At 60.2% G+C, this 23,761-nt stretch overlaps 1 protein-coding gene across 1 annotated transcript; it reads left to right on the plus strand.

Moving 5' to 3' along the window:
- The first annotated feature begins 1,219 nt into the window (after positions 1-1,219).
- Positions 1,220-19,898, plus strand: SEMA3F (semaphorin 3F). The gene is made up of 19 exons (XM_077786096.1): positions 1,220-1,293; positions 1,706-1,869; positions 10,132-10,292; positions 10,448-10,510; positions 10,903-11,022; positions 12,312-12,392; positions 14,405-14,498; positions 14,792-14,911; positions 15,928-16,067; positions 16,156-16,270; positions 16,457-16,526; positions 16,641-16,785; positions 16,901-17,123; positions 17,942-18,030; positions 18,309-18,350; positions 18,477-18,634; positions 18,713-18,780; positions 19,202-19,335; positions 19,408-19,898. Exons 1-19 carry the CDS (start codon positions 1,232-1,234, stop codon positions 19,816-19,818), a joined length of 2,460 nt encoding a protein of 819 aa, XP_077642222.1. The 5' UTR covers positions 1,220-1,231; the 3' UTR covers positions 19,819-19,898.
- The last annotated feature ends 3,863 nt before the right edge of the window (positions 19,899-23,761 follow it).

Genomic DNA, 23,761 nt, shown 5'->3' on the forward strand with positions numbered 1-23,761 from the left:
CACCGCCGGCCCTTTCCCCTCTCCTCGCCCTGCGCTTGCTGCGCTCCCCTCCTCTCCCTCTTTTCCTTTGTTTGCCATCTCGCTCCCTGTCTCTGACGCGTACGCCGCTCCATCCAAATGCAATAGTAGGATTTGCCAGAATTATTTCCTAAAGCTGCCGGGGAGAGGGGGGAGGTTTGGATGGAGGGGGGTTATTTAACTGCAACCAACTGGAGTTTTGGCTGGTGGAGGAATTGGGGGTGCAGGCTGTCCCGGCCTGGCGCTGATGGGAAGGGCAGAGCCTAGGAATGGGTGGGAGAAGGGGGAAGGCAGCCTGAAAAGGGACCGAATACCAGTACAATGGAGCAGAGCTGGGTGTGCTCAGGGACAGAGGAGCAAATTGAAATATTTACTGACCCCAAAGGCAAGAAGGAGAAAAAAAAATACACAGCCCCAGGGAACAGCGGTGCCACCACACTCGGGGTCTTGCCCTGCTGCTGGTGACAGTGCTGCTGCCCTTGCCCTGCCTGGGGCTGGGGCTGGTGGTGTGGGTGCTGTGCACTGCAGGAGAGGCCAGCCAGACCACCCGGGTGGGTTGCAGGATTGCTCCCCTCGCAGCCCAGCATCTCTCTCCGGGGTGCCCCAAATGGTTCCCATCTTCTTTGGGTGTGCCTGTCCCCTCTGGGGCTGTGTGGTGGCAGCTGGCAGAGCCCTGGAGGGCATGGCTTCACTGGGGTGTCGCAGTGGGGACCCCTCTTCCCACAGAGCTGACCCCCTTTGGCTGGACTGCCTGGATACTCCCCACATGCCTGAGCCCACCGGGAAACTGTGGCACAGTGCATCCCACCCAGGCATGCAGCTCCCTGGGGATTCGAGGGGCTTCCCACCACGGGCCTCCTCCCACGTCCTGCCTGAAGTGCCCTGGGGACCCCCAGGAGGGTGCTGCCTCGGGAGAGGGGCCTGACCCAGGGCACGGTGTGTCCAGGAGGGGCAGTGGGGTGCACGGGGGGCACCGTGCACCATGCCGTGCCAGGGTGCATGTGTGGCTTGCTGGAGGCAGCTTGGCGGGCTCCACTCAGTGCCGGAGCCCCAGGGAGTCCAGCTGCCTGGCACACAGGCACGGCTTTTTTTTTTTTCCCTCTTCTTTTTCTTCCTCTTTTATTTATGAAAAAAAAATCCTTTTTTTTTTTCCCTTTTTTTTTTTTTTTTTTTTTTTGTACGTTCTTGGAATAATGAAGTCCAGATTTCCTTCATGTTGGAAAGATTTGATCCCAGCTCTGCTTGCTGTGGCTTTGCTGGGGGCTGGGAGGAGAGGTGGGGAGGCAGGGCTGGGAGTGGGACCCCTTTGGGTGCCGGGGCAGGGAAAGCCAGCCCAGTGGGGGTCTGGGGATGCTGCAGCTGAGGGGGGTGTGAGGAGGGATGGAGGGATGCTCCTCACCTGGCCATGGCTCGCCAGCTGGGGTGGAGGAGGGTGCTGCAGAGGCTCTCGCCGCGCTTGCCTCGCCCTGCATGCTCACCAGGGAGGTGAGGCTGTGGCCCCCTGATTTGTGCCCCCTGCCCCCCAGGCTGCAGAGCGGAGTTCAGCCTACGGGGCTGGCTTCCAGTCCTCCCCGGAGGATGCCGCGTGCCAGCGGGTGATGGAGAGCAGGATGTGGGGCTTGTACCCCTCAGGGGGGTGGCGGGTGCAGTGAACTGACATCCCTCCCACGTGTGCCCTCCTTGGCAGGCTCGGCTCCCCCAGACTCCCCTCGGTCTCGGCGCCCAGGCGCGTGCCCACCATGCCCGTGGTCGGTGTCCTGCTCTGGGCCACCCTGCTGACTCTGGGCTGGCGCGCTGCCCATCCCAAAGACCACGGCTTCGCTACCCCCAGGGTTCAGCTCTCCTTCAAAGGTAAGAGTCTGCTTGTTGGCGTGGGGGGCAGGGTGGGACCCCAAGATGGAGGAAGCCACGGGCACCCCAGCACAGGCTCCTTCTCCTCCTCCTCATCCTCGCTCGGGGCACGTCAGCGATCTGCACCCTCTCCACGGGGATCCATATTCAGGTGTGGCTGAGCTCCCGGTCTGCACCGGCACACGCAGTCCTGAGGGGCTGGTAGCCTGCCTAGTCCCCCCAGTGCGCTTCCTGTTGTGGGTGGGTGGCTCCCTCCATCTGGCAGAGCTGGGTGCTGAGGTGCAGGAAGCCCCCCCGGCAGCACCCCGCTTCCAGACAGCAGCTTGACGCCGCCCCGACCCCCCCAGCTGGTATTAACGCCTGGGAGCTGGCAGGGAGCCGGGAGAGGCAGGAGGGGAGGGTGCTGGGTGGGGGGAAGGGGCTTAACCCTTTCATACCGGGGCTGCTTAGCCCACCCAGCCACTCTAGGAGCTGTGGGGGGACCGCTGGGTCATCTTTGGGGTGCACATTGGTGGAGGGGTTTGTCTTGAGCTCATGTTTTGAGGTTGCTGAGCAGGGCAGGCTGAGGCTGACGAGGCAGGTCCCAGGGCTGCAAACCTTGAGGAGCGGAACGGAAATTGTTCCTGCTGGGGGCTTGCCTGCTTGGATGTGTGTCAGGAGGTGACAGACACGAGGAGGCTCATGTCTGCCTCCCCTTAGGGGCTGTGGGAGAGCTGGGGCTCTGCTGCCTGTGCCCCCCCTTTGCTGTCCCACTGTGCCTTTGCCCTCTGGTCACCTACTGACCCCGTGAGCCCAAGGATGTGGTGGCAGAACTGATGGTGAGCACAGCAGAGTCAGGCAGGAGGGGCCGGGGGGGCTGACAGCAAACACGGTGAAGCAGCAACAGCCATGGGTGTTAGAGGCTGGTCTTGACAGAAAAAATGGCTGGTATGAAGAGTCTGGGGACAAGTCCAGGCTGGAGGAGCAAGTTCCTCCCCAGAGGCAGGCGCCACTTTCTTCTCCAAACAGCGTTTTTGGAGGGTTTTGGGGGCTGCTGGGGCAATTTAGCTGCTGTACAAATGCTTTCTCACCTTGGCTTAAAACATCTCTTCCTCACAGCTGTGAGGAGGGGAAGCTCCAGCAAAGCCCCAGCTGGATCTGGTGCCCACTGCCACAGTGTGCTCCAGGAGTGAGATTAATTCGGGATAGGCATGGTTAAGCTTGCTGTGCCACAAGTTAGGGGCTGGTTTGGGGTTGTTTTTTTTTGGCCTCAGCTGGTTGGAGCAATGGTTCCTGGCTGTGCTCAGGATCTCCAGTCCTTCTCCCTCCTGCCTGAGGTGGTCTGGCAGGGCTCTCCCTGCCCTTGCTGCCTAGAGGGGGGATTTGTGGTGGGAGAAGGGCTGATTTGCACTGGTACATGGAGAAGAAATGCCAGTGATGTGCTGGATCCAAGCGCATTGGGGTTGGGAAGGGGTGCCACTCGCCTCTTTTCCTGCCTGTACTCTGACAAGGGTGGCAGTGGTAGAGAATTCTCCCAGGGTCTTCCTCAAGGGCCAGCTGGGAGCCACACACCAAACTGCTGGTGAGCAGCTTCCTGAGTTGATCATCTGCATGCAGCCACCCTGAAGCCAGAGAACCGTGAGATATGGGGTGACAGTGGCACTTTGCTGATGGTCCAGCCCCTTCTCTTGCCTGGAGAGGCAGGGATGATACCCAAATGCCCAGCCCCAAACCTCCCAGTGCAGCTACACACAGTGGGGTTGGGTGTGATGGGTCTGGCCTGGGGGACATTGGTGTGATGGGTTTGGCTGGGCTCTGCTGTCAGGGATGTCCGTGGTGCCACAGGGACCAGGTGTTTGTGCAGCCACAGCTGCTGGGGTTGGGGTGCGGGTCTCTAGCACAGCATCCCTCTGGCTGAAGCATCCCAATGCCAGGTGGGATCGAGGTGGCCCTGTGGCCAGGCTGCTGGGGAAGAAGCTGCCATGTCCCCACGTGTGTCCCCCGGCGCCTTGGCTGGGCGGCCGTGCTGCCTGGAGCCCCGCCAGCTGCGGGAGCGTCTCTGGGTTTGTTTGCCTTTGCTTGTTATCGCACGCCAGAGGTTTGTCGCAGCTCCCCGGGGCCTGCGTCATCCTCCACGGAGCCCCGGCGTCTGAGTGCCTTAAAAAAAATACTTCTATAAAATACTGAAGTGATAGGAAAGGGGTGGGAGCTGAGCTGCTGTGCCCTGGTGCAGGGTGATGGGCTGGGCAGGGTCAGTTCTCCCCCCATCCCATCACCCCTGTGGTCTCTTTACGTCTGTCCTCCTCTCAAGGCTTTCCTGTCCGTGTGTCGGCAGGAGGAAGGTGACCAGCATGGAAAGAACAGTGCTGGGAGCGGCTCTCACACAGCTCCCTTTTGCCAACAGCTCTTCCCAGATCCCAGCCCAGTGCTGGCCAGAAATAGGGTGGATATTTTTAATCATCTCCGTGCTAACAATTCACTCACTCCCCACACTGCTGTGCACATCCTGCGGTCCCCTCTGCTCTGGGCCTTCCTCTGGGCCGGGGGCTCGGGCACCAGAGAGGCTGGCCCATTCCCCACGAGGATGCAGGAGGTGATGGTGGTGATGGTGATTCATCCCTCCGTGTCCTGCTCCCCGGCCAGCGTGGGAAAAGCGTGCGGGAAGGAAGGGTGGGCTCTGGCCCCGCATCACGGCGGGAAGCCCTTGAGGTCAGGGCTCTCCGTGGGGCTTCCAAACGGGAGCCACTCCCCGCAGCAAGGGGAACAGCCACACTGGCACCTCTCGGAAAAGCTGTGGCTGAGGACCAGCTGGGGGCAGCCCTGGCAGGGAGGGGTGGGGTGAGAGGCAGGGCAGTTCCTGCAGGGCAAAAGACTTACTTTAAAAAGAATGAATTGAGCATGGAGTCTCCTCTGGCCTCCACTGCCAGCCCCTTGCCTGGCCTCTCTCCTGCCTGCCTTGTGCCTCAGTTTACCCTCCCACCCTGCTGGCATCTCTGTCGGTGGCCAGGAGATACCAGCATGCTTGATCTGGGCCAGGGGGTGGCAGATGGCTGGAGAGGAGCCCGGATAGGGGACCATGTCCTGAGGGCCGCCCAGGCGCCCTCCTAAGCTGCTGCAGCTGTGGGCACTGCTTGGTGACAGCAGGATGGGATAAACAGGGGGTGCGAGCAGGGCCAAGGGCTTAGGGACAGCCAGTGCTGGGAATGTGCCGGGAACACTGGCACTGTTGGTCCCCACCCTGGCGTGAGTGCCCCATGCTGCTCCTCAGACCCCGTAAAGGTCAGGGGGATGCTACAGTCCCCTTTCCCATGCTCTGAGGGGCGGGGACATGGGGCTGAACCCTGTGACCCCTAAGAGGATTTCCTTGGCTGGGACAGTGGGGGGCTGCGGCAGAGCCCCTCCACCCGCTGGGACCGGCTGCTGCTGGGGCTGAGCTCCCTGGCTCCGGCTGCGAAGCTCCATAAGCTCCTTAAACCCTGCCCCCCTCCAAAACCCTGTGCAATTTCAGCCCCCCCAGCCTATAGCTAATAAGCTAGTTATCCCTCAAATTAACAATGCGCCTTATGGAACAGCGTGGCCCTTCCCGGGGTCCAGGCAGGGGTGTTGTCCCCACTCCAGTGCCACTCGGACACGCTGCAGAGGGCCTGGAGCAGCCACAGTTTCCACCCGCAGTTTCCACCCGGCACCGTGCCCTCCCCTCAGGGGCTGCGGAAAGAAATAATGTCCAAACATTAAACAAAAGAGCCCAAAGAGCAGTGGGTTGGGGCACCTCAGCTCAGCACTTTGCTTTTTGGGGTGATTAAAGTATTTTTTTCTGAAGCCAGGCTCTTTCCTGAAGGGGATTTCATGTTGCTGGAGCATCCCCCAACCCAGCCAAGAGCCTGGTCTCCACTGCACAGTGATGCTTGGTGGGGACAGAGTCCCCCTCGCAGCGCTGCTCGTTGGGGCACATGCACGCACCAGCGCTTGGGGCAGGCTGGCCCGGGGATGAATCAGCGGTTTCCGCTGAAAAAAATGTGGGTTTTCTTTTTTTTTTTTTTTTTAATTGTTTTTTGGCTTGCGCCCAACCGGCCGCGATGGCTGCGGGGAGCACCCGGCCGGCACCTCTTTCATCCCGAGGGATTTGACCCGGGCGGCTGCAGCACCTGTCCTCTGCCGCGGCACGGGCGATGCTCCGGAGGGGCTGGAGATGGTCGGGGCTGGAAGGCAGCAAGCGGGAACAGGAGTTATTTCATCTCCCAAGCCCCTGCAAGGCAGCTTCGGTTTCCTCCCACCTGTGAATCGGTTAAATGGGAAAAGAGCTTGGCTAGGGGCCATGGAAACTCTCTTATTACATGTAATTAGCTTAATTACATCATAAATAACCCATCAAGGGGTAGCGGAGTGACGCTCAAACAAATAAGCAATTCTGCTTTCATCGGACGACCCACCCAGCTCTTTGATCAGCCCCAATAACAACAAATGCTTTAACCACGAGAGGGGACACATCCAGCCCCCTATCCCTCTCCTGGCATTGCTCCCCATCCTGCCCCTCTGACGCATACCCAAAAAGCTGCATCTCAAATTCCAAGTAGGGAAAAAAATTAGTAGGGAACATAATCAAAATTTGGGGCACGCTTTTAAATTTGTGGGATAAAACGCTGCAGGATGAAGATGGGATTTATCCCTGCTGTGCCAGGCTCCCTTGGGATCAGTGCTGGGCTTCTCCATCGGCATTTAAAGTGAATTCATTCTTCCCCATGCAAAGAAAGGGCTCCCGAAAGGCGCTGGCTCCGCCAGCCGGGGTGGGGGGGGTGGGGGGGCGGGAGTGCGGTTATTGAATATAAACACGCCGTGTAATTTACATGCTAATTATGTTGAATGCGCTACAAGCCCATAATTAGAATCTAATTAGGTGAGAGCGCCTGTAATTGGTTTTGCGGAATGCAGTGATGGTGCACCTGGGGAGGTGACCCGCTCGGGTCCTAATGGCATTAACTCTTCATGCGGGTGCCCTGGTGATGTTTGGGGGAGTCGGGAGGATTTGGGGGACTGGGGTGGGGTGAGGAGTCCCATTGGGTGCGCGTTTATAGAGAACCCCCAAAATCTCCCTTTTGCTTTGGAGATCAGCACTGGTCTCCGTGCCAGTGGGTGATGAATAGGGACCACTGACCCCTGCCCGATGGGGGCCAGTGGTGACAGTCAGCAACGGTGCACAGCTGCCGGAGCTGGGAATGCAGCCCGCAGTTGGCATGGCAGGAGGAATTTGGCTTTGCGGAGTCGCAGTCGGGCGGTGGTGCCGCGGGCAAAGCAGAGCATCGCGCCTTGCTGCCAGCCTGGGGCTCCTGCCCGGTGGCATCACTCCGGGGCGCGGGGTAATTGCAGCTCCGCACCCGGGGACCCGGGAACGACTGCGGGCAGGCGAGTCCCGGGGGCTCGGCGAGGGCTCTGCGGAATGCGGTGAGGGGACGGTCCCCACGGAGGCCACCCTGGCTGTGATGCCGAGCGGCTCCTGGCTCCGGTGCGCGGCAATTAAAATAGGATTAGGCTCCCGGCCAGCCAGGGAAGCTCTGCCGGTGCCGGGATTGGCAATGGTGAAGCAGGAGGGAATTTGCTCGCTGGGGCGCATCGGCTGGTGAGGGGGCTTCTCCAGCCCGGCCCGGGCCCCTGCCCCGCTCCATCCCCAGGGACGGCCATGGCTGCTGGGGGCAGGTTTGGGGGCACGGTGACGCTGGGGGATTAGGCAGTGCAATGGAGGTTTGGGAGGTCAGAGGTTGTGGCAGGGTCTTGCCCACCCCGCCATTGTCTTTTTGGAGAGGGCGTTACGGGGCAGCGGGTCTGTCACCGCCCTGCTTCGGGAGTGCCCCCTCTGATCGCTGGGCCGTGGGGGGCTGAATGGAGCCACCGGTGGGGGTCCAAGGCTCTTTGTGCTACTGGCCCTGTCCCCTGCCAAGCCCTGGAGACGCCCATCCTAATGGATGCGGGGCTGTCACTGACATGGAGCCCTCCACCACCCAGTGTCCCGGCACTCCAGGATCCCAGGGCTGTTGGTGCTGGCGTCCCCAGGCTTGGCAGGGATGACATGTCCTGGCATGGGGGCTCCTGTCTGGTTTAATTGCCATCCCTGTCTCTGCCTGCTCCAGGTGTCTCTGTCCTGAGTGGGAAACCTGGGCGTGCAGTCCCATCATTGGCAGCTGGGGAACAAGCTCTTGTGCTCTGCCTGTGTCACTCAGTGCCAGGGCCACCCTGCCCTTTCCTGGCTCCCGAGCTCTGGTCCCCACTGACACCAGCATGGCACTGAGGGAGGCAGCAGCACACAGAGTGTGGGGCACACACATGCACACACAGTGTACGGGCTGGTGGGGCAGCTTCAGGACATAGGAGAGGCAGGGACCAGACCCAGTGTGCTGTGGCACAGTCAGGGACTGCTGCAGGACAGGCTGGGGACGCCATGGGTGGCATGTGGGCCAGCGCCAGCAACGGGGAGCATCTGGAGCCCAGATGGGCCAAGCAGAAGGAGGAGCCTGCCGTGGGTGGGTGGGTGAGCGGATGCCTGGCCCCTCATCCTTGGCACTGTTCCACTGCACCTCTGCCATGGCCCCCCTGCCTGCAGCCCAAATTCCAGCTCCTGCACATGCCCACCGTGCTCATCCTGCCACCCAGCCCTGGCAGACAGGCAGGCCCCCAAGCCCCCAGGCCAGGAGAGGTTTCTGTCACGTCCCGTGACGCCGTTCCCAGAGCCGCTCCGGCGGTTCCCGCACCGTGTGTGTGCTCTGCCTCTGCCACGCCTGAGCGGGTCCAGCAGCCACGGGACTGGGGACCATCAACAGCTGCCAGCCCTGGGACAGAGGGGGTGTCCTGGATGGGAAGGGACCCTGGGGGCACCTGTGGGACATTCCAGTCCCTTGTGCAGCCAGGAGATGGGAGGTCAGGGGGATCTGCAGGCATGTGGCCTCCTGCTAGGAAGGGAAGCCGGCTGCTGGAGCCCTGCCCAGTGCTGCCTGGAAGCTGGAGTGATGCTTCCTGACACTGACCTGCAGGACCCTGCTCTGCTCCTCCCCGGAAAGGTCCCCAGAGCTGCTCCCTGTGCCTGCACAGGGCACTCCTGTGCATGGAGGGATGCACTCCACAGGGTGAGGGTGCTCACTGGATCAGGGTGTCATGGATGTGGCATCTGATGGCTGTTGGTGGCATCCAAAGAGGATGACAATGCCAAAGAGTATGGCATCCGGGGCAGATGGCATCCCATGAGGGTGACATCCAATGGCTGAGGATGGCATCTGATTGTTGTTTGTGGCATCCAAAGAGGATGACACCTTTTAAAAGTGTGTGTCTCCAAAAGGATTGGCTTCAGAGGCTGATGGCATCACGTGGAGGTGGCATCCAATGGCTGTTGATGGCATCCTAAGAGAGCAGCACCTCCAAAAGGAAACATATGGGGAAGATGACGTCCCATGGGGATGGCATCTGATGGCTTGGAGTGGTATCCAAAGGGATGGCAGGGCAGATGTCATCCCATGGGGGTGGCATCTGGTATTTGGGGGTGGTATCCAAAGGGGGCGACACCTCCAAGGGGAGTGACACCTCCAGAGTGGCATCTCCAAAGAGGTAGCCTCCAGGACATATTGTATCCTGTTGGGGCAGGGTGCTCTGTCTTACTCGTGCCCTGGCCCCTGCCGCGTGGTTCTTGGCACTGGCCCACATCATCTGCAGCACTTCTGCCTTCCATCTGGCTGCCTCGTTGCACTTGTGAATATTCATGACCCTCATTATCCTCTTTCACTCCTTGCTCCCACACTTAGACTAAAAATAACTTTCCAAGGGGGGATGGGGTGTGCGGGGTAGGGCTCATCACCTCCCATGGAGCTGGTTCCTTGGGGTCCCAGCTCTCCCATCCTAGGAGCCAGAGGCTTGGCTGGAACATGGGGTCACAGTGCAGGAGGGGGATGATGCTGGAAATTTTGAGAGCTGTGGTCTCTGGGCTGAGGTGAGGTGAGAGAGCTCCAGCCTCCTGCCCCATCTCAGTGGCAACCTCCACTCCCTGCTGTGGGATGCTGGATCTCCTGAGCCCAGGTTCTGATGAGTTCACTTCTACCCACTCTTGGTTGTCGCAGCTGGCCATGAGCATCTCTGTCATTGTCCCTTGTCCTGCACAGAGGTGGCAGAATCATAGTGCTCGTGGAGTTGAAAACGGGCCCCTCTTCTCACAGGGTGTCCTCCAGCTGGGCCCAGGCTTGGACTTGGGGAGGCACTGAGGAGACGGGGGTCCCTGGGGCACTGACACCTTCCCCTTTCACCCTGTAGAGCTGAAGGCAACGGGCACAGCGCACTTCTTCAACTTCCTCCTCAACTCCAGTGACTACCGCATCCTGCTGAAGGATGAGGACCACGACCGCATGTACGTGGGCAGCAAGGACTACGTCCTCTCGCTGGACCTCCACGACATCAACCGCGAGCCCCTCATCGTAAGCTGCCAGCACAGGGCAGGGGGTGCAGGTGGAAGGGGGTAGTTGGGCACTCTGGGGACCTTTTGGATGCCAGGGTAAGAGCCCGATGGCATAACTGGTGCTGGTGGGGCCAGGTGGGAGTCCTGGTCTCCCCTGGGTTGCTGTTTCCACAGATCCATTGGCCCGCGTCCCAGCAGAGGATCGAGGAATGCATCCTATCAGGCAAGAACAGTAATGTGAGTAACCACCATGAACCCCCTCCTGGTAGTGGAGTGGGGCTGGTATCTGGCACTGGAGTGGGATTCATGTCCCTGTACCCTACTCTGAAAAAGCCACCCCCTAGCATGTCTAGATGGGGTGGCACTCAGGGTGTTGCAGTGTCCCGTCACCCATTCTGTTGCAGCCAGGCAGGTCCTGGAGAGCTTTCTGGGCAAGTAGGAGGCCAAGCTCCCCATGCTGCTTCCTCCTACTAGCCAGGGCTGGGCCCTCCAGCTTGCCAACCCCTGATCCGTGCTGTCCCATGCCACGTGCCATCCAGTGACATGTCACCCCATGCCCACACCGGCACAGCCCCATGGCGATCCATAGCCCCCGTGCTTGGGTTGACGCGTTCTCCTCTGCTCCCCAGGGGGAGTGCGGCAACTTCATCCGCCTGATCCAGCCCTGGAACCGGACACACCTCTACGTGTGTGGCACTGGCGCCTACAACCCCATCTGCGCCTTCGTCAACCGCGGGCGCAAAGCCCAGGTGAGGGGCGGGAGGGACGGGGGTGCTGCGCTGGCATCTGGCACGGCGGTGCTGGCACAGCCACCGGGCTCTGCAGTGGGGTGGGTGCCTGGCTCAGCTCTGCTGGCTGCTGGGGGGGTTGGGTGCTGAAGGCTGTGGGCAAGGGCAGGCTGGGGGTGACCGTGGCTAACAGTGCTGTGCTGCTGAGCGGGGCCAAGCCATCTCCACAGAACAAGGACGTCTCTTCACGCTGGAACTTGGCTGTGCTCTGATGGCAGCTTCCACACAAGGTGCCCTCCCACCCTGCTGGCTGCAGCCACTGCTGGATCTCCACTGGGACGAGGGATGTGTCAACCCAGCCTCCCACTTGCTGCCAGGCTGCTGAGCTCCTCACCGTAGATTCCAAGGATTCCAGCACTGGCGCTGCACAGGGAGGACCGTGCAGGGATTGTGCCAGCTCATGTGGCCATGTCAGGAACATCTCCAGATGGATGTCACCCAGCACCAAGGACCACAACGTGCAGTGAGAGGGTGGCATCAAAGCTGCATACCACCAGGCAGGATGTGTGGAAGACAGAGGAGCGTTTTCAGGACAGCCTTGGGAGGGAGCCAGTCTCTGCAAGTAGCAGCATGAGTATCCCAGGGGTCCCAAGCCCCATGAGGTGTCTGTTCCCTCCACACAGGAGTGACAGGTCCCAGGCTGTGTCTTCTCCTGAGGCTGGAGAGGGAGTCACCAGCCCAAAGTGAAGGAGGATCACGACGCTGGACATGAAAGACGGGCATCTGCCTCAGAGACCCCAAACCCTGGCATGGGCACTGAGAGAGGTGGATGGTGTTCAGACCATTCCAGACTGGGACTGAACTGGGGAGTGGCAGCATATGAGGAAGACCTAGGGTGCTAGTGCAGTCGAGGACGGCCCCAGTTATCCAGCAGAGTCAGTGGCAGTATGCAAGTGTTCAGTGACCCCATGGTGCTAATTGCTTTGGTGCTGAGACATTGCTCATCAAGGCAGGAGAAACAAGGTGGCAGGTGCCATTTTTGAGCCCCCAGGTGTGAGCAACCATCTCTCCACTCTCTCCTACCCCATGCTAAGGGCACCCCAGTTCTGTGGGAGAGAGCAGTGTATCCATCCTGGAGAAGCTCCTGCTGGAGGCCAGCCCAGCCTGGATCATCAAGGAATGCAGGGGGACAGCAGTACTGCTGCTCAGTGGGCATCCATCGCCCCAGCTCTTGGGGTCCCCTGCCCACCCCTGCCCTGGGGGTCCTTCCCCTGCCGGCGCTAACTCTCTGCCCTGCTCCTTTTCCCCAGGGGTTCCCGCCGAGCCAGCCGGGAGGCCGGGAAAGCAGATCCACCGACAGCCCCCTCAGCCCGAGACCAGCACAAAGCAAGGTGGGAACCGGTCTGGGGGCCCGCCGCAGCCGTGCCCACCTGTCCGCAGGGCACACCAGAGCCGCGGGCTCCTTCGTCCCGCTGGCATGCTTCCGACCCCTGGCCGGGCACCGTCCCCTCCCCTCCCAGCACAGCGTCTCCCGGCCACCGGCCTGGCGTCGGCTTCCCTCCTCTCACTAACTCCTTCCTCCTAGTCCATGTAGGATCCCCCGTGGGGGACACTGTCAGGGATGGTGGCTCTCCACCCACCACTGACTTTGCCTGACTCCAGACTTGCTGTGTCCCTTGGAAGTGGGACCATGTGTCGGCAGAGCCACAGGGCTTGGAATGATTCAGGGGAGGATGCCAAAGTAATGTGCAGAAAGTGTTTGGGTAGGGCCTACAGAAACATTGCTGAGCAGCTGCTTCACCGTGCCCCATGAGGGGCTTATGTCATCCTGGCAGTCATGTGCACTCAGGGAGGTGACAGCACCTCTGGCTTCTGGGAACGGCCCAGTGTGCAGCCCACCCTGACAGTGTCACCCCGAGCCTCTCCCCTCCAGACTAACATGGGGCAGTGCATGGGCTGGGAGCATGGGGGACATGGGCACCCTGGTGCAGCCTGGGGCTCCCCCAGCTCCTCGGGTGGTCGGGGGCAAAGGGTGATGATGCTTGGCAGTGAGTATCTCCCAGACTGCGGGCAGCTCCTGCTGCCAGTTCCCCAGTGCCAGCTGGGAGAACGCCATTGCCATTTTAGCCCCCTCAGGTCACCCCTGCTGGGGAGAGGGTGTGTGTCCCAGCAGGAGCTCCTGGGGCTGCCAGCATGTGCTTCCTGGCAGCTCTGGTGCACTTCAAGGTGCATTAGCTGATCAGCAGTGCCAGCACCACAATGGCTCCTGTGTTGCCTGACCAGGAGGGTGAGATGGTGCAGCCAGTGCCAGGGCTGTGCTGGAGAGAGAGGTTGTCCATGTGAGGTGCTTGCCCACTTCAGGAGCAGGGAAAGAGTTGGACAGAGGCATTTGTGATGGTGATGGTGGCACAGACTGCACAGTGCAGTGGTGCAGATGGTGAAACATGGCTGTGCCCGTCTCTGGGTATGGGTGCCCCAAGAGGAGCTGGTGTGAGCAAACACTCCAGTGGAAGATGCCCACGGTGAGATCCCAGCCCCTCACCCTCTCTAGTTCTTCACAGAGCCTGGGCTCCACCAGGACCCTGCTGTCCTCTCAGTGGAGGGTGGCTGTCACCATGTCTGTCACCCGTGTGCCAAAGCCAGGGCACAGGGCCAGTGGGCATCTGCCCAGTTTGGTTGCTTAAGGTCCCCCCATGCCCAGGCTCCCCATGGATGCTCTGTGCTGGTGCTTTGTCTCAGGTGAAGGTGGTCCTTATGCCAGGGTGAGGAGTGATGTGGCTGGGCCAGCCTGTCCCTGTGTGCCCCCAGCCAGCACTGGCAGAGGATTTTGAATGTGCCTCCAGAGGCAGTGTGTGTCTCGCTCCTGGCTGGGAATGTGTGATGGTGCCAGGGATAGCCACAGGGAAGGCAGAAGTGACAGCAGGGAGGCATCCCATGGAGCAGACACAGCATCTCATCATGTGAAGAAAAGCACTGGAAGATGGCCCCTGGCGAGAGAAGTAGAGCGGGTCCAGCAGCCAAGCTGTGCCGAGTTGTGCTGCAGGCCAGAACCTGCCTGCTGAAGCTGCTGGAGCTGTGTGACCTTGCTGGGCAAGTGGCAATGTGCAGCACAGCCAGCTGGAGTGAAGAGGCAGTTTTTCCCAGACCTGGGGGATGGATGCCCCACTTCAGCCTGATGGCTCAGCCAAGTCTACAAGTGGTGGAGGGCATGGAGAAGAACCCAGCATCTTTGGAGGAATCGCTCACAGGAGCTTCCCAGGAGACCTGCAGATCCCTTCCACATCTGTCCTCGCTGCTGTGCACCATCCTGGAGGAGGCTGCCTCTCCTGGTGGGTTTTGGGAGCTGTCACATAAATGGAGGAGTGAAAATTCAACCATCTGCTCTATCTGCTTCCTTCTCCAGGATTATATCTTCTACCTGGAGCCAGACAAGATGGAGTCGGGCAAGGGGAAGTGTTCCTACGACCCCAAAGTAGACACAGTCTCTGCATTAATAAGTGAGTCCTGTGGCTCCCTGTGCCAGTGCTTCCTGCTCTGGGCAGAGGGAATATGCAGGTGGAATGGAACAACTGCTCCCACCCCTGCCTGCTTCAGCTGGCCAGGCACCTGGCGCAGCAGAGGTGGGGATCGTGGTTGCAGACCAGTGCCAACCTCCAGAACTCTCTGGGATGGTCACAGGCGGTGGCTCTTGGTTGTCTGGTGGCTACCGGCCAGGTCTGGGGCTGGCAATTGAAGAAGGTGGGTGGATGGGCTGAGGTGGGGCTTCCTGGCTGACCCCTGCCCTCTGCAGATGAAGAGCTTTATGCCGGCGTCTACATCGACTTCATGGGCACGGACGCAGCCATCTTCCGCACCATGGGCAAGCAGACAGCCATGAGGACAGACCAGTACAACTCCCGCTGGCTCAATGGTGAGTTCAGCTGTCACTGGCCCAGGTGCCCTGGGGACCTCATGGCTCCAGCCCTAGAGACGAGACTGTCATGTGGTACTGCCTCCTTCTGCCAGAGCAGAGACAGCAGCCAGCGTGGGTGGGTGGGTGGGTGGGTGGGTGGATGGATGGATGGATGGATGGATGGTTGACAGCTGACAGATAGGAGGATGGATGGATGGATGGACAGAAAATATGTGGGCGGATGATGGATGGGTGGATGGATGGATTGGTGATGGGTGGATGGATGGATGAATGGATAATGGATGAATCAATTATGGATTGATGATGGATAGATGAATTGATGATGGATGGATGATGGATGAATTGATCATGGATGGATGGATGGATGGGAAGGCACAAGAGCAGGGATAGCTGTGTGGGGCAGTGACGAACATGCCTGGAGCTTTGCTGGGCAGCAGGAGCAGACTGGTGAGAGATGGGGCTGGCTCTGCTGGTGTCAGTGCATGGGTTTCTGCAGCGCCGAGATGTCAGCCATGTCGCCTGCAGTCGGTGACCCCGAACGTTCCTTCTGCCCCCCTCGGAGCACCCTGCCTGCAGGGCAGCAGCTGAGTAAACAGAGCAGAGCAGATGGGATGATCCTGCTGGGCTGGGGAGCCAGCGGGGTGGTAACCCGAAGAGGGGGAGCTGTCAGCACAGGCTGGGCACTGGCTGATGGATGGCAGGGAGAAGCTTCCTGAGAAGCTTCCATGCTGTGTGGTTCCTTCCTGGAGGGAAGACTGGTTCCCACCACCTTGCTCGTAGAGCTGATGTATCTATCCCACCTGTGGAATGCTCCCAGGAACCCCAGTGATGCTTCAAGCCTCTACTGGTGCACTAGAGATCACAAGAGACACCCAGAGATGCAGCTCTCTCTGTGACAGTGCATTTCTAGGAGTGAGGTGATGCTTCAGCAAAGGGGAACTCGGTATCCTGCTATAGCATGGAGCAGCAGTGCCACTGGGCTGATGGTGCCATGCTGTTCTGTGCCATTCCAGACCCAGCCTTTGTCCGTGCCCAGCTCATCCCTGACAGCAGCGAGAGGAATGATGACAAGCTCTACTTCTTCTTCCGAGAGAAGTCGGCTGATGCCCCGCTGAGTCCCGGGGTCTATTCCCGCATCGGGCGCATCTGCCTGGTAGGTGCAGCAGAGGACAGGCAGGGAAGCAGGCAAGGAAGTGGGCAGGGGGCAGGCAGGGCTCAGCACAGGCATCTCACTCTTGCAGAATGACGACGGGGGCCACTGCTGCCTTGTGAACAAGTGGAGCACCTTCCTGAAGGCCCGGCTCGTCTGCTCTGTGCCGGGACCCGATGGAATCGAAACGCACTTCGACGAGCTCCGTGAGTGTGCCAGGAAAGGGATGGGAGCCTTCCCTCCCCCTGCAGGCTTGGGGGGCACCCTGGGCAGAGCTGGGGACGTCCCTGCTGCCCCCTGCCTCTTGCTCTTCCATGGGTAACTGCCCTGCCTGTACCCTGGTGTCCCTGCCTGCCTTCCCTATGGTGACGCCTCCATCTTTCTGTCCCAAGAGGACGTCTTCATCCAGCAGACTCAGGACACCAAGAACCCTGTTATCTACGCTGTGTTCTCTGCTTCGGGGTGAGTGCTGACCCTCCCAGCACGGTGCGGGAGTGCGGGAGAGGAGGGAGTCTTAGCTGGGTGGGTGTTCAGGCAATGCCATGACAAAGGGTGGCAGCAGGTCCTTGCCCCCAGGTCGGTCTTCAAAGGCTCTGCTGTGTGTGTCTACTCAATGGCTGACATCCGTATGGTCTTCAATGGGCCCTTTGCCCACAAGGAGGGACCCAACTACCAGTGGATGCCCTACACAGGAAAAATGCCCTACCCCCGTCCAGGCACCGTAAGTACCCCCAGGGCGCCGCGGGTAGGTGAGCCAGGGCCTGCCAGGCAGCCGGCACCCTCAGAGCTGTGCTCGGATGCCAGCTCACCAAGCACTGGTGGTGTTTGTGCCACAGTGCCCCGGGGGGACCTTCACCCCCTCCATGAAGTCGACCAAGGACTACCCCGACGAAGTGATCAACTTCATGCGCGCGCACCCGCTGATGTACCACGCCGTGTACCCCACGCACCGCCAGCCGCTGGTGGTGCGCACCAACGTCAACTACCGCTTCACCACCGTGGCCGTGGACCAGGTGGACGCGGCAGACGGGCGCTATGAGGTGCTTTTCCTGGGCACAGGTACCCACGCCGCGCACCGCGGGGAACGCAGCATGCTCCGGCGCGGCCCCGGAGGGCACGGGCACCACCAGGGCTGGCCAGAGCACGGTGCCCTCCACCGCTAGAGCAGGGTGAGGGGCTGAGAATGCCCCCTGAGATCCCTGCCCCTCCTCAAGGCTCCAGACTGTTCTTTCCCCGTCCCGATGCCATCCCACAGACCCTCCTGTCCTGCCTGGTCCTTCCCTTAGCCCAGCTCCTATCCCTGAAGCCAGTGATCCAGCATGATCCTTTCCATCCTAGGGATTCTACCATGCAGCCTGGTCCTCCCTGTCCTGGTGCCTGTTCCAGGGGCCTCATCATCCAGCCTATCCTTTCCTGACCCTAGCATCCGTCCAACGTGCTTCCTACTGCCCATGCTAAGCCCATCATCATCCAGCCTTGTGCCTTTCCTGCCCAGTTGTCCATCCCAGAGGCACTGATATCCAGCCCTGTCCTTCCCAGAGCTCAATGCCCATCCTGGGGGCACTACCATCCAGGCCAGTGCTTCCCCTGCTCTTAATGTGCATCCCAGAGCCTGTGATCGGTCCTGGTCCTTCTCTTGCCCTGGTGCATGGCTGCATGCTGCTGTGGGCATTCTGGCATTCTGATGGCACACAGGTGGTTACCTGAGCTGGCACACTCGACCCCAGACATAGCTAGCTGCCACAGCAGGAGAGAGATGGGGATGAGCCTGAGGGATCCTTCCTTTCCACAGCCCCAGCAGGGACCCCCTTCACAGACAGGGAGGGCAGGGGTGCCCAGGGTAGCACTGAGCACCTGGGCACTATGGTGTCTTGCAGATCGGGGCACCGTGCAGAAGGTCATTGTGCTCCCCCGGGATGACATGGAGACAGAGGAGCTCATGCTGGAGGAGATTGAAGTGTTCAAGGTAAGGGTTGGCGTGTCCTCCACCCTCTGCTGAGTGTTCTTGATCCAGCCAACCAAGCCCTTGGGACATCAGCCAGTCCCTTGGGACACTAGCTACCTCTAGGCCAGCTCTGGAGGGACTCCAGGCTTTGGTCCTCCTGCCTGCTGCCCACTCACATCTCCCCCTGCCTGCTCTGCCTGCTCCAGCTGCCTATGGGGGGTCTGGGGTGCCCACCCCAGGGCTGTAGCATCAGTCCAAGCAGTCATCCCTCCATCTTCTTCATTCCTGCTCTCATCCAGGTGCCAGCACCCATCAAGACAATGACCATCTCCTCTAAGAGGGTGAGTCTTAGCAGAGGCTCGGCTGGGCAGATCCCATCCTGGCACGGCACTGGAACAGGATGTTTGCAGGGGCCCTGATGCAGTGGGGATGAGGTAGTAGTCACCTGCCCTCCTTGTTCCCAACAGCAACAGCTGTACGTGTCCTCGGCCGTGGGCGTGACGCACCTGGCGCTGCACCGCTGTGACGTGTACGGGGAAGCCTGTGCCGACTGCTGCCTGGCCCGGGACCCCTACTGTGCCTGGGACGGCAGCGCCTGCACCCGCTACTCCGCCTCCTCCAAGAGGTACAGCCTGGGCAGGGAGGGGGCCCGGGAGGGACCCCCCGCCACGGGCTCCCCCTCTCACCTCCCACCGCCCCACAGGCGGAGCCGGCGGCAGGACGTGCGGCACGGCAACCCCATCCGGCAGTGCCGCGGCTACAACTCCAACGGTGAGCGGGGCCTGGGCCGGGCCCTGCGGCGTGGGGCAGCTCACGGGGAGGCCGAGGGCACGGGGCTGCAGCTGGGGACACCGGGATTCCTTGGCGGGTTTTGTGGGTGGGTGTACGGGAAGATACAGGGATGGGTGGGTGGGTGGGTGGATGAGTGGGCAGTTGTAGGGAGGAAGATGAACACTGATGAGTGGAAGCACCGGGGATGAGGACAAGCACAGATGAATGGGTCAGTTCATGAATGGGTGAATGGATGGATGGATATGTTGGGGAGGAGGTTGAACAGATTTGAATGGGTGGATAGAGGGATGAATGCATGGATAGGTGGATTGATGGATGGACACTCACCCTTGGAGACAGAGTGGGCAGGGGAGAAGTGCAGTGGGGTGGGGTGACCTGGCTGCCCGTGGCCCCCCTGCAGCTAACAAGAACACGGTGGAGGCCGTGCAGTACGGGGTGGAGGGCAGCACAGCCTTCCTGGAGTGCCAGCCCCGCTCGCCCCAGGCCAGCGTCAAGTGGCTGCTGCAGAAGGACAACAGCGACCGGCGGAAGGAGGTAGGGCAGGGCAGGGCAGGGCAGTGCCGGGGGCGGCGGGCGCAGCCGGCTGAGCCGTGCTCCTCTCCCCAGCTGCGGGCGGAGGGCCGGGTGCTGCGCACGGAGCAGGGCTTGCTGCTGCGCGCCCTCCAGCTCGGCGACAGCGGCCTCTACTCCTGCACCGCCACCGAGAACAACTTCAAGCACACGGTGACCAAGGTGCAGCTCCGTGTCCTCAGCAGCCGCGCAGTCCACACCGTGCTGGTCCAGGCGGAGAGCCCCCCTGGCCTGCCGGGTGCCCCCACTCCCCGCTACCAGGACCTGCTGCAGCTCCTCACTCAGCCTGAAATGGGACTCCTGGACCAGTACTGCCAGGGCTACTGGCGGCACACGGCCGCCAGCCCCCCGCAGCCGCTGGCTGGCCTCAAAGCCAAGGAGCAGCAGGACCAGAAGAAGCCTCGAAACCGCCGGAATCACCAGCCAGAGACCTATGAGCATACATGAAACCATCATCAGGGACTTTGCTAGCACAGTGGTCTATTTTTCCCCCCTTTTAATATTAAAAATATCTATAAATAAATAAATATATATATATATATATACACATCCACGCACGCACACACACAGGCAGACACACGCGCTCCCCCCCTCCCACGGGAGGTGGTATTTATTTGTAGGCTGTACGTAGTCACTGGGGTGGTGTACCCCCAGCTCCAGGGAGGAGCAAGGACCTCTGGGGAGGAGCAGGGACCCTTGAGGTGGCTGCAGTCACCATCGCTGTCGTCCCCCCTGCCAAGGACCCCCTAGTCCTGTTGTGCAGGAACCATGGGTCAACACAGCCCCTCTCACAGCTGGGGCATGGCACCGTGCTGGGGCATGGATGTCCTTGTGAGGGAGGGGAAGATGCCCTGGGCAGGGCAGGGGGGTGAGGCATGGGACAGGCAGTGCCAAACAAGGGCTGCCCACTGCAAGCTGGGCATGGCCATCATAGTTTTGTGCCTCAGTTTCCCCACAGGGTTATGGAAGAGCAAGTGCTTTCTGTAGGGAAGCTGTAGACCACCAGGCAAGCTGAGGAGGAGGGCCAAGGGTACACAGCTCTGTCCCCTCCCTGGGGGCTTGGCAGGGGTGGGATGGGACCTCAAGGTAGGACCGAGGTGTTCAGCCAATAGTGGGGTCTTGGCCCCAGGGTCTTTGGATGGAGAAGGGAAGGAGAAGGGGCCATGCTGGTGTAAATCCTCAAGCTGGTGCTTGGTGACAGCGGCACCCAGAGGTCTTTGGGGCACCCAGCCCATCAGCCACCCCGACGGGTGTGGAGGGCTGTAAATAGTTGTACATGGGGAACACAGGGGTGACCAGGGCTGAGTGAGTGCCCCCTGCTGCAGCTAGGGGCACTCCCAAATAAACACTGGCTTTGGGACAGACCTGTGTGTGCTCTGTCGGGGACAGACCTGGTCCCCACCAGGAGATGCCCTGAGCCCTGCCGGGGTGCTTGCCCTGCCCCGGGGGGCAGTGGGTCCCTGGTGTGGGGGCAGGACAGTCTGTGGGGATGCTGCTGCTGGGTGTGGGGGTACATGGGCTGGGCTGGTGGCTGCCCCACCGCTGCGTGTTGCTGAAGGCACAGGGAGCACTCAGAGTCACTCCTGCGGGCACAGGGAAGCGCTGGGCACCCTGGGGCAAGTACTGGATATTAGGATATAGTGGTGGGAGTTGGTACTTGGTGGTACTGGGGGCATGGAGCAGGGGAGGAACTACAGAGGGCACTGGGGGTGGTAGTGGATGATGCTGGGAGCACTTTGATATGGGGGCTGTACCAAGCTCCTCTGAGTAGTCCCAGGAGGTACTGGGGTCAGTTCTGAAAGGGCCTGGGCTGTATCCAAGGTTGTACTGGGCACACTGGAGTTTGGTACTGGGAGGACTAGAAGTTCTGAGGCATTAGGATTTGGTAGTAGGAGCTGGTACTTGGTGGCACTGGGAGTAGTGGTAGGGAAGTGGTAATGGATCTGTAGGGGTGGCTGGGGCTGTAGTGGGAAATACTGGGCTGTAGCAGGGCACTCTCTTCAGTTTTGGGGTAATGGAGGTGATACTGTGCTCCTCTGTCGAGTCTGGAGAGTCACTGGTGTGAGTAGTGGGGGTGTGCATGGCTGTACTGGGGGCACTGGGCTGTACTGGTGTGTACTGGGAGCTGTGCTGGGCTGTACTGGGCTGTAGTGGGCTGTACTGGTCTGCACTGGTCTGTACTGGGCTGTACTGGTCTGTACTGGGCTGTACTCGTCTGCACTGGTCTGTACTGGTCTCTATTGGCCTGTACTGGGCTGTACTGGTCTGTACTGGGCTGTACTGGGCTGTACTGGTCTGTAGTGGACTGTACTGGGCTGTACTGGTCTGTACTGGTCTGCACTGGTCTGCACTGGTCTGTACTGGGCTGTACTGTCTGTACTGGGCTGTACTGGTGTGTACTGGGCTGTACTGGGCTGTACTGGGCTGTACTGTCTGTACTGTCTGTACTGGGCTGTACTGGGCTGTACTGGTCTGTACTCGTCTGCACTGGTCTGTACTGGTCTGTACTGGCCTGTACTGGGCTGTACTGGGCTGTACTGGGCTGTACTGGGCTGTACTGGTCTGTAGTGGACTGTACTGTCTGTACTGGGCTGTACTGGGCTGTACTGGTCTGTACTGGGCTGTACTCGTCTGCACTGGTCTGTACTGGTCTGTACTGGCCTGTACTGGGCTGTACTGGGCTGTACTGGGCTGTACTGGTCTGTACTGGGCTGTACTGTCTGTACTGGGCTGTACTGGTCTGTACTGGTCTGTACTGGACTGTACTGGTCTGTACTGGGCTGTGCTGGTCTGTACTGGGCTGTACTGGACTGTACTGGGCTGTACTGTCTGTACTGTCTGTACTGGGCTGTACTGGGCTGTACTGGGCTGTACTGTCTGTACTGTCTGTACTGAGCTGTACTGGTCTGTACTGGGCTGTACTGGTCTGTACTGGTCTGTACTGGTCTGTACTGGGCTGTACTGGTCTGTACTGGGCTGTACTGGTCTGTACTGTCTGTACTGGTCTGTACTGGGCTGTACTGGTCTGTACTGTCTGTACTGGGCTGTACTGGGCTGTACTGTCTGTACTGTCTGTACTGTCTGTACTGGGCTGTACTGGGCTGTACTGTCTGTACTGTCTGTACTGAGCTGTACTGGTCTGTACTGGGCTGTACTGGTCTGTACTGGTCTGTACTGGTCTGTACTGGGCTGTACTGGTCTGTACTGGGCTGTACTGGTCTGTACTGTCTGTACTGGTCTGTACTGGGCTGTACTGGTCTGTACTGTCTGTACTGGGCTGTACTGGGCTGTACTGTCTGTACTGTCTGTACTGTCTGTACTGGGCTGTACTGGGCTGTACTGTCTGTACTGTCTGTACTGAGCTGTACTGGTCTGTACTGGGCTGTACTGGTCTGTACTGTCTGTACTGGTCTGTACTGGGCTGTACTGGTCTGTACTGTCTGTACTGGGCTGTACTGGTCTGTACTGGCTGTACTGGTCTGTACTGTCTGTACTGTCTGTACTGGGCTGTACTGGGCTGTACTGGGCTCCGCTGGGAGCTGCACTGGGCGCTTTCGCCCTCTGGCGGCCGAGCGGGGCACTGCAGGAGAGCCGCGGCGCGGGGAGGGAGCGCTGGGGACAAACGGGACACGGGACACAGGGACACAGGGACACTGGGCTGTGTGACACAGGGACACTGGGCTGTACTGGGGTCACTGGGGCAGTCCTGGCAAGGCCTGGACTCACCGAGCTGGGGGAACACCGGGGAGTTACTGCCATGCTCCTTGGGAGTCTCAGTTTTGCTGTGGTGGCCGCAGTGGCAATGGGGAGCACTGGGGACATTGAGGGGACACTGGGAAGGCACACTGAGGGACCCAGAGACATTGTTGGGGGCTCACTGCGGTTGGGGTGGCGCACAGAGGTGGCACTGCAGTGTCCCTGGATGTAGGACAGGGTGTTTTGTGACTGCTCACGGTCACTGGGATTTCTTCCGTAGTCACTGGGGAGTGTTACTAAGAGGGGCTTTGGAAACCCTGAGGAGGGTGTGTGGGTATCCCTGGGGACATCGTGCAGGTGTTGCTGGGGGGCCTGGGAACGCTGTGGAGGTGACACTGAGCTGGCCTGTGGCACTGGGAGTGTACTGGAGGGTGGCTGGGCAGGCACACTGAGTGCACCCGGGGGGCATGGGGACATTAGTGGAGGGTTCTGGAAGGGTCCCTGGGGACACAGGGTCTTGTGACTGAGCCTGACATTCCATCACTGTGGGCAGTGCTCATGGAGACACTGGCATGGCTTACTTAGTGGGCACTGGTTCAGAGCAGGGGGTGTGACCAGGTGAGATGGGGACAATGGGGCATTTGCTCCCACTCTGACCAGATCCCAGCAGACACACCATCCCACGCCCCAGTTC

This window comes from Lonchura striata, chromosome 12 (genome assembly GCF_046129695.1).
Source record: "Lonchura striata isolate bLonStr1 chromosome 12, bLonStr1.mat, whole genome shotgun sequence".
Classification (NCBI taxonomy): Eukaryota; Metazoa; Chordata; class Aves; order Passeriformes; family Estrildidae; genus Lonchura; species Lonchura striata.

Excerpts from the sequence above, each read along its gene's own strand:
- SEMA3F (XM_077786096.1), top strand. The coding sequence starts at position 1,232 with ATGTTGGAAAGATTTGATCCCAGCTCTGCTTGCTGTGGCTTTGCTGGG. Across the intron at positions 16,271-16,456 it reads AACGCACTTCGACGAGCTCC|AGGACGTCTTCATCCAGCAG; the intron begins GTGAGTGTGCCA and ends TTCTGTCCCAAG. Across the intron at positions 18,635-18,712 it reads TACTCCGCCTCCTCCAAGAG|GCGGAGCCGGCGGCAGGACG; the intron begins GTACAGCCTGGG and ends ACCGCCCCACAG.